The sequence below is a fragment of the Stegodyphus dumicola genome, chromosome 4, assembly GCF_044657685.1.
Source record: "Stegodyphus dumicola isolate Sdum_Otavi_A_Nest chromosome 4, ASM4465768v1".
NCBI classification, from domain to species: Eukaryota; Metazoa; Arthropoda; class Arachnida; order Araneae; family Eresidae; genus Stegodyphus; species Stegodyphus dumicola.
Window position 1 is genome coordinate 37,276,859 of NC_140771.1, and position 15,656 is coordinate 37,292,514.

Consider the following 15,656-nt stretch of genomic DNA (forward strand, 5'->3'; position numbering starts at 1 on the left):
ACCAAAAATACTTCTCAAAATGTTTCTTTCAAAGACTGAAATGATACTTTTAGCTTTTTCTGTCATTGCCCAGGTCTCAACAGAGTATGTAAGAATGAGTCTGATTAAGCTTTTGTAAATTAAAATCTTCGTTTTTCTGCTAGTGAAGTTAGACCAAGTATTTTTTTGAGACCGAAAAAACATCAGTTAGCATCTGTGACTCTACTATGGATCTCGGGCATTAAATCATTGAGAGTATTAACTTCTGATCCTAAATATTTAAATTTGCTAACAGTTTCAAATTTGTAATTCCCAATATGTATTTAGTTTTATTTTGGTTGAATATTCAGTTTCTATGGGTACTAAAATGCATTCGATATTTACGAAAGTTGGTGATGAACTGAATAATATGGTAGTCAACTGATGACAAGTTTCAACAGGCTCAAAATTGTATTTAGTAAATGCGTCATAGTGAATTTCACGCATACTCTTAATGCGCACGAACTTATGGACTGACTGATATTTGGAATACTGTCTATCATGTAGCTAGTCACAGAATGAGATCCATTCTTATCATTCTAATAAAGCAAAAGATAAGTTTATAGTTATATTTTTAATTAAAATTCTTTTTACTATCGAAAAAGGGAAAAACATTTTTTGATATTTGATAGCATAAAAGAAATTTTGCATCATGATCAACTGTGTCAAATTATTAGATACCTGTACATTAATGATGGATCCATAACTACTGATGAAAGCTTTATAAATTCTGTAGAAATAAAACAGAAAACTAGAAGTCGTTTAGCAAACGAAATTATTTATAAGAGATGGCCTCAACATTCAAAATTTTTAAGGTCAAGGATATGATAAAGGGACTAATATAGCTGAACTGCATAAATGTATTCAAGCCATTATTTGTTAAAGAAATGATAAAGCTACATTATTCCTTGTTCAGCTCATAGTTTAAATTTAATATGCAAAAATACCACCAATGCTCCTAAAGGATTACATCTACAAATGACTGATGTACACTGGTTATTACATGGCATTAAATGATAAATTTTTGCAGTGGTCTAAAAATCACAGCATTTTGAATAAGCCAGTATTAAATTTTTAGGTATCACCTGTATGTAATTTAATACTGCAAGAAACAGAAAAGGTAAAATAAAGTCTTACAGTCAAAAAGGCCTTTCATTTCAATAACTGTGAGTTAATATTCATTTTTGAAATATATAAAACTATGATAAAATAGTATTGTAAGAGTTTGAAATAAATAGTGTTACAAATTTTGTATATATGTAACATGAAATGCTTAAAAGGGACTAAGCTCTATCATAAAAATAAGAATACAGGAGCAAGTCTACTTAACATCCAGCTAAATGGCTATTTTGCTAAACTGGTGAGATATCGCTAAACTGATAATGGATTAGGGGACTAATTTGGTGATAAATCTCCCAAAGTGGCCAAAATTGGTGACATTTTTGACCGGCCCCTGTTTAACTGTAATTAGTATTCTAATCGAATAATTGTCATTGATCCCTATATGTAACTGTAAACACAAATATACCTCAAATGCTTTCCACTAATTTCGAGAAATGGAAGGTAATAAAGATTTCTCTGTGGCTGGGGTATAACTATATACGGTTAGAGAGAACATCATATCTCAGTTCATGGTCAACTAGGGCATACTGAGATACCTCCATGAGAGCTTTACTCTTTAGATGCACTTTGCATTGCATTGCATTTAAAATTCTTAGTAGTTTGATGTGTAATTACTGATTGCTTTCTGTGACACTGTGAAGAGATGTATCAGTATTTTTGTGGAAAGACAGACATAAAGTGTTCCTTCTGGTAAAATAAATTTTATCAAGCTATTATCAGTTCAGAGCGCATTCAATCTATTACAAACCTGTATGCATGCAACAATACTTTTTAAAAGTATGAAAGTACATAAATATAGTCAAATTGTATTGTATGTATTACTCTCTCTCTATTATATATGCATAATGCTCAGTGGTTAAATTACAGAAACTATTCTTAACCTTTTATGCCCATTATATGCAAATATTTTTTAAAAAATGGCATTTGTATTTAGATCTTCAATAGCTGAACTGTAATAATAAATATTCAATGCATAAATGCTGTGGAATGCAATAAATAAACAAATATGTAGAAAAAGTATTTTTATAGACACATCTAGTACAAAATTTCCTTAGACAAGATAAAATATAAAAAAGGAATATTTAATAACTTACAAAAATATATTTTTTCTTTTTGAGTAAAATTTCCAAACTTGATACAAAAGAATATAACAAAGAATGTAAGAATAATTAAAATATGTATTTTATAATCTGAATATTCACACGAATATTACATTCAGAAATTAAATATCACATTTTCTAATAATGAATATTTTTAATAATGCTGCAATACTATACAAAGAAATTTTAAAATGTTCATTTCTGCAACTTTAAAATCAATGATTCTATTATTACTAAAAGTTGCATATTAATTCATATAGCTGCATATATATTCTACTAAATGTTGCATAAAACATCCCCCCCCAAAACCAAATACTTTTTGATGAAAAGCAATTGTACATCTGTATAGTTGCATACCACAGACGAAATATTGGCCATTTTCAGAATTACTTTTATTATAAATGTGACATTTAAAATTATAAATGATGTAATATTAATTTATAATGTGAATATTTGAGCATTTATAATATAAAAATTATTCATAAAACATGAGAAAATTTGGCAGCATAATTGAGAGTGAATTTAAAATGTTAAGAATGGTACGAGATGCTCTCCTATATCACAGTATATAACATTACATTTAGGCATATTCAACAGAAAAGAACTGTTCATGTGATAATATAAGGTATGAATTTTTCAATAATAAAATCCAATTTTTTTTAAAAAAGGGGCTAATAGATATTACAGTGCACCAATAACATTATTGAAAATTCATTCAGTATGTAATAAATGTTTAGATTTCTTCCGATATGCCATACAATTTTGATATTTTTATAAGAGGATCACAGCACTTAATTTTAAAATATCTAAGCATTTTATATCCTGATACCTCCTCAAAGAAACCTCATTCTTATTCAACAAGACTGTACAATAATGGTATTAGAACGTTTCTCTCTAGTTGTAATTATTTGATCTTTTCACTGGTATAGGTTGAAGAAAGCAGTCTAGCATCTTTTACTTCTCCAGGAAGACTCAATTCTAAACCATTCATAGCTTCTGTAACAATTATTTGACAAGCCAATCGAGATCTAAAAAAAGAGACAATGTTTATAATGTCCATAGTTTTTAATTTCAGATACAAATCTATAAAAGAAATTATAAATAAGCATTTCAATCTGCTTTGTTCATTCCAGTTCTCAGACTACAAAAGAACCATTAAAAATTAGATAAACACATCACATACTCCCCTAAGATAAAATTCCTGTAAATAATCAAGTACATATAAGCCTCATACTGTATTTTTCGATGACCATTCAACTATTAATCATAAAAAAGCCATCAGATTTAAAAGATAAACAAGATCAAGTACATTTGCTTTTATTAAAATACAACTGCATTTCAAATTAAGAAAATCTTACAAGAATCAAACAAACTAATTTATTTTAGTGTTTTGCTTAATTCCATTTATGCATTTATAACATAAAAATATACAAAATCTAATAAATGAAAATAACATTTCCATCCTCTGCTTTGAAAATTGTATTTTCTTCAATAATATTTTATTTCATGTCTTTAAAATTTTAATAGACAAGAAAATGCATACATTTTAAAATATGCAGATCACATAAAGTCATGAAAATTTTTTTTCAGTGCACTAGATCAAGGAACATTGTTCTGAAAAATATTATGTTCTCATCTTTAAATAAATGGCAAACCATAATATATACATATACAGGGTGGTTATAAAAAAATCTCCTCCGATATATGAACTCCTAGCCACCTAGCTGCTCAACCAATCGAAATGAATTTCAGATATTATTTTTTGAAGGTGTGCGCTCGATTGCAATGATTTAAAATAACACAGCTTCTCATGGTTATGGTTAATGAAAATTTTTTTTAAAGTTCCCACCTTTTTCCCTGCACCAAATGGCGCTGAAAAACCATATATAGTTTGGTTTATTTAACTATGGTACAGCACTCGAGAAGTATCTGCCTAAGGGGGGGGGGGTTTGCGGAGGAGTTTCTAAGGGAAACTAGCTCACATACACATGACATATATGCTGGGATTCAAACCCAGGACCGAATTACCAGTATTGAACAGCTTTACCACTCGACTACTGGTGGGCAACCATAAATGGCAAGTTAGCCATATGACAAAAATTGCCAGCATATAATATCTGCAAAGAAGAGTACTGTAAAGGACCATAAACAACACAAGAGAGGAATCTGTATAACTTCACATTTTATGGCATCTATCAGTTCTGACAGATCTTATTTTGTAGACCTTAAGGTTTCAGATAATTCCAGAACCAGAACCCCACCGAAGTGAGGTCAGCGGATTGTGACAGCTATGAAAGTGCAAATTTACAGGAGATGAATATCTTGAAACATTGTACACATTGAAAACCTCTAATTCTAAAACAGTTTTTTCTTCTCTCCTCTCTATTATCACTGATCCTTTATAATGCTCTTCTTTGCAAATGTTTTATAGTCATACATGTATCTTTCCATTGTCATTTAAGATTTTCCAATGTGCTAATAAATTTGCCCAGGGAAAAAAGTGGGTGTTACCATCTGAAAATTTTGGAATTTCTTTACTGCAACCATAACTGCGAGAGCTCTGTTGTTTTAAATCATCACAATCTTGAATGCATACCTTCAAACAATATCTAAAATTTCATTTCGACTAGTTGAGTGGATAGGCCACTAGAGGTTCATATATTGGTAAAAATTTTTTATACTATCCTGCATATACTAAGTTCACAGTGCCTTTACTTTCAAAACCCTTGGTCATAGACACATAGTGCATTTAATGGCATATTCCCCAGCTTCACGTAATTCTCTCCTTTTTCAAGGTGTTCAGAAAGCAAGCTTCCCATAATTTTAAAACAGATTTGTTCATTTAGACATTGTTTTGATCTTACTAATTGATTTGTTCATGGATTTGGGGTACATGGGCTCTGACTGATGAAACAATAATAGTTAAGTTTAAAAAAAAATAGGGAATATCTAGTGTTCTGGACAGTTCTGAAGATCATTGCAGGTGGAAAGATAAACTGAATAGCGATATTGATGATGGCGACAACTAGCAAACAGCAGACTTGATAGCAGTTCCATCACGATTAAACAACTTCAGACCTCAAGAGTAGCTAGCAGTGAACAACAATAAAAAGGGATGAGATTTAAAACAGAAGCATAAATGAAAATCTTGTGTTAGATACTTTAATGTTAATGTCATTAGTAATTTTTAATCTGATTAGAATGCAGGTTTCTTTTAACCCTCTAAGCGGCAAGGGCGTACATATACGGCCTAGAATATTTTTTCTGATATCTGTAAGAATGTATATATACGTGCATATTAAAATATATCAAAGAAATTAAGACACTATATCAAAAGAAAACAAATCCAGGCATGAAATACCAACCAGGAGAGTTTCTACATTAAAATCAAAAAATAATTTGTTCTCATAGTAGTTTTGGGAAATTTGTGCTTTCTTAGCGAAAACCCTGGCCGCTCAGAGAGTTAAATAAATAATATTGTGATAATTACCAAGAGTTTATCTATGAATATTTTTCATTTGTTATGTTTTTTCTGTAACTGTGTCCTTTGCATATCTCTTCCCCTCTATTTTTGTATGATAAAATCATAAAAAAAAAGGGGAAAATATGTGAATAAATACAATACTTCCAATTACAAAAATGCTTTAAATGATGGAGATATTTTTGCTTTTCCATTTTTTGAATTAAAAAGAATTAAGTTCATAAAAATTACGAAATCTAATCTTTTATACACTCCTTCAGTCCATAATGAGAAAATTTCCTACACATTCTTAAAAATATAACAACAACAACAAAAAAAAAAAAAGACTCTCATACATATTACATTTTAAAGTTGAAGATCATATTTAGAGATCATACAAAACTTGAAGAAATAACATTTCCATTTGTACGCAAGTAAAAATACAATACATTAATTTAGAAAAAGGTTAGATTGCCTGTGGGCCACATGCACAACCTGAAAAACAGCTGACGGGTTCGAATTTTTTTTTAACAAAATAAAAAGCGTTTAAAATAAATGTTGTTTACTAAGCATTTTTCGGAAAAAATTCAAACTTATATTTATTTTTTGTATCTGAAATTTAAAGTCTGGTACTTGCAAGACACTTATATTGGTTACACTTTGTAATTCAAATATTTGACAATTAAAAGTTCCAGACTTACTATAATCATTAAATAATTTAGTTCAATTTAAGCTGAAAGAAATTATGAAAACTTTCTTAACTTTTCAGAGAAAGTTTTCCAGGCAGAACAAAACTAGAGAATAAATAATGACAAACTTAAGTCTCTTTTCCTTATTTATTGAATTCGTTTCTATGCATAAATAAAAATACATATTTGTATGTATATAACTATAAATTTTTTTATTCCTCGACTTGACACTTAATGGCATTTCAGTTTTGATAAAATTTGAAGCCTTAGAGAGAAATACTAGAAATTGTCTTTATCACAGATTGTAGATGCTCATCGGTAAATCAGATTTCCTTCTTATTAATTTTCAATTGTGGAAAAAAAAATTCTTCACAAATAATTATAAAATATGTCAAGTACAAATAAAAGTTAATAAAATCCATATCTTCAAATCTTGATTAAGACTTGTATCACACTGTAAATTAGTTAACTCAATTTATAATGAAAATGTCTCTCTCTTGAACTTGATTTTGAAATCTTTGTATTTGCAACAAATTCATAATTAAAATATTTTTGTGAGCTACATAAAATTGCTTAGGGGTTTGGCAGTTCGAGTAGTAGTAGTAGCTAGTAGTAGAAGATTTTCTTGGCACATTTTCTTTTAGCCTGAAAGACTATTTGAACCAAACACATGGTAGATACATCCAAAACTTATAACCCATAATACAAACCCATCTCTTTCAGGTATTCAAATAAATGGTATCGACCTCTTCTCCCATTATACAGTAAAGAGGCAAGTCATATTTATTAAAATGCTTCAATCAAAATCTGTTAAAATATGGATATTCTACGAGGGTTGGGGCAAAAGTCATGGCAACTATTTTTTTCTTGTAGATATGTGAATGGATCACAAAACATATATGTGTTGTGTAGAAGTTCTGCAGGCATAGAGTGTATACACAACAACAGATGGCTCTGTGGTAGGGAGGGCTCTGAAATCAGTCAGTTGGTGAGTTCCGTGCGAGATGGAAGTAACCCGTGTTGAGCAGCACGCTTACATCAAAATAGCCGTTCTCCGAGGGAGAAATGCGAAGGAGTGTCACAGTGAATTAGTAGAAGCCCTTGGGAATAATGCCCTACCATATCATACAGTAGCATGGTGGGTAGGAAAGTTTCAGCAAGGACGTGTGTAAACCAGTGATGAGCAACGTTCGGGATGACCGGTGAGTGTGCAGACCGACTTGGCACGTGCCGTCATCAAGCACCTCATGGATGAAGACAGACGATGGACATTACTGGAGTTAGAGAGGGCAAGTGGCATCTAGAAACGCACTGTCCACAGGATATTGCATAATGAGCTAGCGTCAGAATCCTTCCCCAGTCAAATTGATGGTTATTGTCGCGTATGATGTCAGGGGTGTCATTGTTTGCCACTTTGTTCCTCATGGCAAAACAGTGACCGCACAGTACTGCAGGGACTTCCAGGTGCGATGTGGCATTTAGGATAAACGTCCGGATCTTGTGGACAGTGCAATAATTCTGCACGACAAGGCGAGGGGATGGGAAGAATTGGAGCACCCACCATACTCTCCTGACCTTTTGCCCTGTGACTTTGATCTCATTCCCAAGATTAAGGAACCAATACGTGGCAGACGGTTTGCAACACGAGAGCACATTGCTAATGCTGTGCGCCAACAGATGACCCAATTCATACATGGTGTGGAAAATGCTGAGGCTCATGGTATTCAGCACCTCCCACATCGTTGGCAGCGTGTGGTGACAGTAGCAGGGGACTACATTGAGGGTCTTTAGGCCCAGGTTTGTCATATCAACTTTATGTGTATTGTGTTATCATTCTTTTGCACGGTGAAGGCTATATTGCCCTGTATACTACTGTAATAAATTCGTGTGTTACGATATTTTAGTGCTATTTATTGTCCACACATGTAGTTAAGACCTTGTCCTTTCGTCTGTATATGTGACATTTTTCAACCGGACTGGTATCTTCAAGAAAAAAAATAGTTGCCATGACTTTTGCCTCAACCTACGTATTAAAAAATGACAAACGGACAGAACAATATCACAATTAGGACCCACTGACTCACTCTCTGCTTTTAGAAGGTAAATGCGAGTGATCGATTTTAAGATGGGTTAACAGCACCTCCTCCTTTCGATTTCTGGCACTCTTCCAGCTTTCCATCCCAAGTTTCAGACGTCTTAACTTATTACTAGCTGAACATCACAGAGTAGCTTCCATTTGTTTAAAATTCTCTGTCTAATATCAGATGTTATGTCTAAAAAGGGAACAGGTCTGCTGAACACTTCCACAGAATTCTTTGCTGTAATATCTGCAAGTTCCCTTTATTTCGAATGTCCAGACACATAGCAGTATATAATGTCATAATGGTCATTCTTTAAGACACTATTCAAGTTTAGGATTGGATTGGATTATTCAATTATGGCAAAGCACACGAGGGCTATCTTCCTAAAGGGAGGGATGCTTTCGTGGAGGACTTTCTAAAGGAAACTGACTCATATACACGTTACACATGAGGAAAACCACGAAAGGCCCATGCAGCCAGCCTGTTCGTGGGATTCGAACTTCAGACCAAACTACCAGTGTTCAGCGTCTTTACCGCTCGGCCGCTGGTGGTCCTCTACTCAAGTTTAGAACTTCTAAAACAGAAGAACTGTTTTCTTCAGAAAAACTCTGCAGTGAACTTTTGGGCACAAGTTTTGGGTAAACAAATAACTGTTGTATTAATTTCTGTGATCTAAAAAGCTTTAACAAGGCATTTACATTACCTCGTTAGAGCTGTTCTCAAAATGTTTGAAAACTTTAAGAAATTCAATTTTTACATCATCCCAAAGAGGAATTTGAAAATAATTTATTGCTTTTCATCTCAGAAATGCTGTATTCTTCAACTAATGACTAAGATCTTTTTGAATAGGTAGAAATCTAGGAAGGCTGTGCTTGGAAAAGGACATTTGAATCATATAAAAGAATATACAGGAAAATAATAGCAAAGAGACAGTTGCTCATGCCTTAAATGAAGTGAAGGCTCAACACAATCTACGTACAAGCTCTGTACAGGTGTTGATTGGAAGGCTCCAAAACAAATGTCTTATGCCTGATGGTAAACAGGATCAAGCTTTAGTAATGCAGATTGACATGAAGATGCATCCACCACAGAGGTGTAATCTAATTTGGAGCTGATTACAGCACTACAAAGAACTGGAGCAAAGAACAGCAGTCAGCTCCCCACCATGTGCTCGATAGAATTTTCTTGAGCTTTTGAGAACAGAGAACCAAGCTTTACTCGGAATAATCTATTTTTTAAAGACAGCTAAATTACCATGTAGATTAATATCACAAAGGTCATGGAGAATGTCACATCTCCGAGCCTTATCATATGCTTTTTCTATATCTAAGAAAATAGATACTAGGTGTTTCCTCCCAACTTCACAGCAAGGTCTCAAATATCACAACATTAACCAAAGTTGACCTACCTCTTTAAAACTCACCCTGATATGAAGAACTGCAATCATTCTTTTCCAGTGATGAGCTAGATGAGAGTTTATCTTTTTTTCGAGATTTTGCAAAGGCAGCAGGTTCATTCTTATCAATCTATAATTGCAAGAATTCTTACAAGATTCCTTATCAGGTTTTGCTATGAGAATAACTAAAGCTCTTCTCTATATATTTAGGAAAATATGCTTCTTCTACACTTTGTTAAAAGGGGTAAGAAGGGCAACTAATGATTCACAGGACACAAACTTTAACATAGTAGTTTAGAAACTTTAACATACTTATAGCTCCCACCATCTAGAGTTGTAACTGTCTTATGTATCCAAGAAAGAGTTCTTCGAATCTTGAGTATTGTGAATTCTGTGTTATAATTTTCACAGTTGAGCTCATTAAATTTGACAGAAACTCTCTTAGATTGTACCTGATGGGGGGAAAAAAATGCGGACAAATGGTTTACTTGACACAAAAGCAAAAGCCTCACAAATACTATCTGCAGTTTCTTCCCTGCTGTTTATCAAACTATCAAGACAGAAAGTGAGTGATTTTGACATTTTCTTAATACATTCTTAAATTCTTTTTCTCAGAGTATCAAAACTTGTTGATGACACAGAACACAACACATATTTCCCTGGCTCTGCCATCTGACATTTTGTGCCTTTACCTTAGCCTGCTTATAGGTCAGAAGGTTGGAGACCCGAGTATTTGTAGGAAACATTCCACAGTTTTCTCTGCATCCTGTGCTTCTTTATATTCATTGCTCCACCATGGTTTTGCATACTTGATGCCTTGATGATGATTTAGGAAGCCTTGATGATGATTTAGGAATCGAGAGTTTAGTTGCCTGCAGGATGATGTCAGTTACCACAGTCACTGCATCTTCAATATCTGTATTATTCACTATTTCTTGACTAATCACAGCTAGGAATGATAAAAGTGATCAGTATTCTCTATCATAAATAAAATGATAGGTCAGCTCCAAAGGAGGTATATCCTTGAACAAGAAATAAAAACTGGATGACACAGAAAACAACACATATTTCCCTGGCTCTGCCATCTGACATTTTGTGCCTTTACCATAGCCTACTTACAGGTCAGAAGGTTGGAGATCCGAGTATGTGTAGGAAATATTCCACAGTTTTCTCTGCTTTCTGTGCTTCTTTACATTCATTGCTCCACCATGGTTTTGCATACTTTGGAAGTCTTACTGATGATTTAGGAATCGAGAGTTTAGTTGCCTGTAGGATGATGTCAGTTACCACAGTCACTGCATCTTCAATATTTGTATTATTCACTATTTCCTGACTAATCACAGCTAGGAATGATAAAAGTGATCAGTATTCTCTATCATAAATAAAATGACAGGTCAGCTCCAAAGGAGGTATATCCTTGAACAAGGAAAAAAACTGGAAAATGATCACAACTGAAAAGAACATTACTAACTTTAAGTGAAAACTAAGGTAGCAGTGAGGGAGAACTGATAGCTATATCTGTTGCATGAAATGACTTGGTTGGTTGGGAAAAGAAAGTCTCATTTCCAATATTTAGTATATACAGACAATGATCATCAACCAACTGTTCAGTTTGTTTACCATGTGAATTTACTTGTTGGTTTCCTTACAAAGAGTTATTGCCATTTAACCACTTGGGCTAAAATGACGCGCCATGTATGTCGAGATGCTTTTGTCTCAAACCGTGAGCGACGTGAACATAACGTCGATAGGCATTTATTGCAAAAATGAAAATAACGTGATACACATGTCGCCTAACAACAAAATTGTTTATTTCTTGAGTTACAGCTCTGGATTGCACTCGCAGATGCAGAGCGACATAAATGAGACACTTTACCGCTTGTTATATTGTAGCGTCCGGCACCGCAACTGTGAAGTTTACTCACAGTGCAAGTGATTAAATCTCCAAGAATAATAAATGAGTGAGTGGATGATCAATGTAATGATGTAAAGATTCTTGAAATGCACTAATTGTGTTATCGACTGGTTGTCTTAGCCCTCTCGACAAATACTGATCCTGCAGAAAGAATATATACCTAAACTGAATTAAGCATTTATAGCTTTCTAAATTATTTCAGATTTATTTTAAGTAGTTTGATTCTTCATAATGAAATTTTTGGATTGGAAGTATTAACCGATACAGCAGCTTTTCATCGTAAGCTCAATTAATCCATCAATGACTACAGTCACATCTTTCCTTCGTATCCCAGAGACCTTTCCTGTACTCTTATGGTTACACGTACCAATGGCTGAGAAACTAATCTAGGGAAGCTTTTAAGAAGCAAGTTGCTAAATAACACGATTGAAAAATTTAGCTGCTTAAATGCATCTGAAACAAGAATTTAAACATTCACTTGGCTGTATAAAGAGCACAATCACGCATCTTTTCGATGATAATCCCGAATTTCACCAGTCGACTCCATGTATATTCCCTTCATGTTTCTATCCAAAGAGAAACAAGTTAGGAATTATCAGTTCAACAATAAAACAGTGATCACAAATCTATTAACCGTGATATCCACCTCATGCAAGTAACACGCTCTTTCAATTGTTAACTATTGCGAGTACCATGGGCAAGAATCGTATGCTTGTTACGCGGGGATGTTTTAAGAGGTCCTCAAGGGTTGCCAATTTGTTTTTTTATTGCATGGTTGATTGACTTAAGTCTTTGCTTAAAATAAAGCATGTGTATCCTGAGGCTTTCAAATCCGACTGGAACTTATGCCATATAAAGACTACATTCTTGGTTATTTTCTTGAATTAAGGTGTTGGAGAAATATTTAAAATTAGCATAGAGTTTAATTTCCAAGTATACCACTTAAAGGTTAACATAATATTTGTATTCATTCTCGAAGTTAATTTAAAATACTGTACTATTGGATAGTGCCCATTTCCAACACTGTCAGCTTCTAAACATGACAGAGTTGGCATCCTGCATTAATGAAGCATAACAATTCAAAGCGAAATGTACCTTTGATTTTCGCCTGTTACAGCAATCTAACTAGTGCCCTCCGAAATTCGGTATCTTAAGCAACTGCTTATATCGCCTAGTTCAGAGATGACATTGCAATACTGTTCAGTACATAAAAAATGAATGTTCCGTAAAACAAAAATTTAATTGAAACACTTGATTAAGATTTGTTGCACACCTGAAGGTAAATACTTAAGATATTTAGGAGTAAATGGGAATTTATTACATAGACTGCAAATGAGTGTGCACTTACAGTATGAACAAATGATGAAATTGTCAAAATTGATTTTTGAAGGCGTTCTGTAACAAACTTCGCTTTAATGCAGAGTCTTACAATTCTTGTGTGAAGAATTTAAAATCTATCGGGAAATTAAGAAGCAGTGCTTTGCATGCTGTTAAGATTAAAATTTCTCGTACATTTGGATAAGTAACATATTCATTAAAGAAATGAGAAATTCAAGGGAATATTTTAAAAGTTGAATGCAACTCCTTGGCAACCATAGGTTTGCTTAGATTTTTTTTGTTCATGTAGCTGAGAGCTGCAATTTTCATCAGACACTTAAAACTCTCGAGAGCTAGGAATGCCAAACGAACGAAGATTTTTAAAAATTAATTTCGATTTTAAAATTTTTATAATATCGAAAATCAACAAACTCTTCATTGAAAGATAAATTTAATATCCTCATTACAATACAGTACCATAAACTATTTTAACGAGAAGGAATTACTTATTATACAGTTACAAAAATTGAAATTTCGATCGCAATTTTCTTAGTGATGTGAAAATGCAAGGGTGCGAAAAAAATCCATCCCCAAGCTAAGAAATGAGCAGATTATCGATTTTAAAAATAATTCAAAGTAGGATACTGATAAACATATAAACTCGGTAACTACTAAATTATAGAATTATTTGAAAGCAAATAAATGAAAAATGCAAGATAAAATAAAGCTTTAACTTAAATTTAATTCTTCAAATTTTAACATACGAAAAGTTAGGGCAATGAAAGATAAATATTAGATACAGCAAAAGGCTTAAAAGTTAAAAATGTAGCATCAAAATCATTAAAAATATTAAAATGCAATACATTAGAATTTTCTGAAAAATACAATAAAGAACTAGAAATTACAATATGTAAATGTTCATAAACTTGCACCATTTTTCACAAGAAAAGATTACTTATTTCCGCAACTTGCTGTTCTTATCTATTTAGATAGATCAAAATTCAATGTCGCAATCTTCAATCTGTCACGGGAGACACAGCATACTTAAAAGTTCTTCTGTCTGCATTGATTTTTTCTAATTTTATGTTAAATTTTAGGGTCTTTTTTCTCCACCCCGAGTCTTAGGTATTTCTCCCTTCTTTAGGAGATTCTTTTGCAATTTTCTCAGGAATTTCCGACTCCAGGGCGGTTGATCGCTTTAAATTCACTTCGTAACCTGATGCTTCACCCCAATATGACGAACCTGGGATTGGTGAAAGGAAGTCTACTTGCTGTAAAGGACCTTTCCCAAGTTTTAAACTGTCAAACTGCTCTATCTTGGACTGCCTCTGAGGAAGAAAATTTTTGAAATTATCTATCGCTTTCAAACCACCGTAAGGATGTTGAAGTTCAGAAAGAGCAGATTTTACGCCAGTGTCCAGTATCTGCGCATCTTTTGCTGTTTTTTTCAGGTCATCCCAGATATCCTGAAATTCTGTGCCTTCCTTTCTGCTGAATTCTTCCAAAAAATTATCAATGAAGAAACTCGCCCACAATTTGGGTACTGATGTTAGATCAAAATTTTCATCTTCGCTATATTTGCGTATAGCAAATTCTGCGAAAAGTAGACATGACCCCATAGTTAGGTCTAAGATATTCTTTTTCGGTATGAAAACGTCCAACCACCTCCGCACTAAATCTTAGAAATCTGTGGTTCCCATAACCAGCTTTGGATTCTTATCGAAAGCATGCTTTATGTCACTTCTAAAGCACAGCGCATTCGTAACAACCGCAAATCCAATATCGTCGGTATAGTCATTAGACACCATTTCATTATTGATGGGGTAGATCTTCTCCTTTGGCACTTTTAATTCGTGGAACACATAGCGAAATAAATGATGAGCAAAACGTTCAACTCGAATATCCATTCTTTTGCTTCGCAGTTGCCGCCAAAACGTCAGAACACAAAAGCCAAGGAGCTTCCAAAGTACGGTCTTTAAAAGCTTACACTCAAATGATTGATTTGCGTAATCCTACCTAATTTGTATGGCATCAAACCATCTTGTCTGAATGAGCGTTCGAGCTCCTTCCTTACGGCACATTCATGTGAATGATTTAATTATACATTGCCGGATAACGAATTAATTAATTTTCCAAAATGTTTGGTGTTCCTGCAAATAGTGGAAGCTGTTCTAGTTGATATATTTAAGTATTGTTGAGGGTGCTGTTTGGTATTAAAATGCGATGAGTTACGAGAGATAATTGGTGCTGGTTCCAAAGTAAAACTAACTAAGTTAGGCCACACAAATATTTAATTATTTACATAATGTACAAGGTTACAAGTTAGGTGCTCCATTAGCACAAAGTGGAACAAGCGAATGCACCATAGATCCGCTGCGTACATTCTTCAACAATAGAGCTGGAGCAAACCGCATGTATTCGTTACTGAGTAACGGGTACATCGGTTGACTCGAAGTACCGATTCGGTACTCACAAATTCATTTCGTTACTTGCATCTGTCGTGCGATGCGGTTTGTTCGAGTACGAATGATGCGGTTTCTATGCGAATACGAATGCTG

At 33.6% G+C, this 15,656-nt stretch overlaps 1 protein-coding gene across 6 annotated transcripts; it reads right to left on the minus strand.

The window, feature by feature from the left end:
• Positions 1-610: 610 nt before the first annotated feature.
• LOC146997520 (uncharacterized) lies at positions 611-15,451 on the minus strand. Of its 6 annotated transcripts, none has more exons than XR_015040616.1 (2): positions 10,559-10,978; positions 611-3,268 (listed from the first exon to the last, which is right to left on the minus strand). XR_015040616.1 is itself a non-coding variant. In XM_085814726.1 (2 exons), the coding sequence occupies exon 1, from the start codon at positions 14,715-14,717 to the stop codon at positions 14,220-14,222; it is 498 nt and encodes a 165-aa protein (XP_085670852.1). In that variant the 5' UTR covers positions 14,718-15,451; the 3' UTR covers positions 620-3,268; positions 14,004-14,219. The 6 variants fall into 6 exon arrangements, 2 of the variants coding, with proteins under 2 accessions (XP_085670852.1, XP_085670853.1); XR_015040615.1 differs by lacking the exon at positions 10,559-10,978 and adding an exon at positions 10,179-10,330; XR_015040614.1 differs by lacking the exon at positions 10,559-10,978 and adding an exon at positions 9,894-10,330.
• Positions 15,452-15,656: the final 205 nt, after the last annotated feature.

Excerpts from the sequence above, each read along its gene's own strand:
- LOC146997520 (XM_085814726.1), bottom strand. The coding sequence starts at position 14,717 with ATGGGGTCATGTCTACTTTTCGCAGAATTTGCTATACGCAAATATAGC.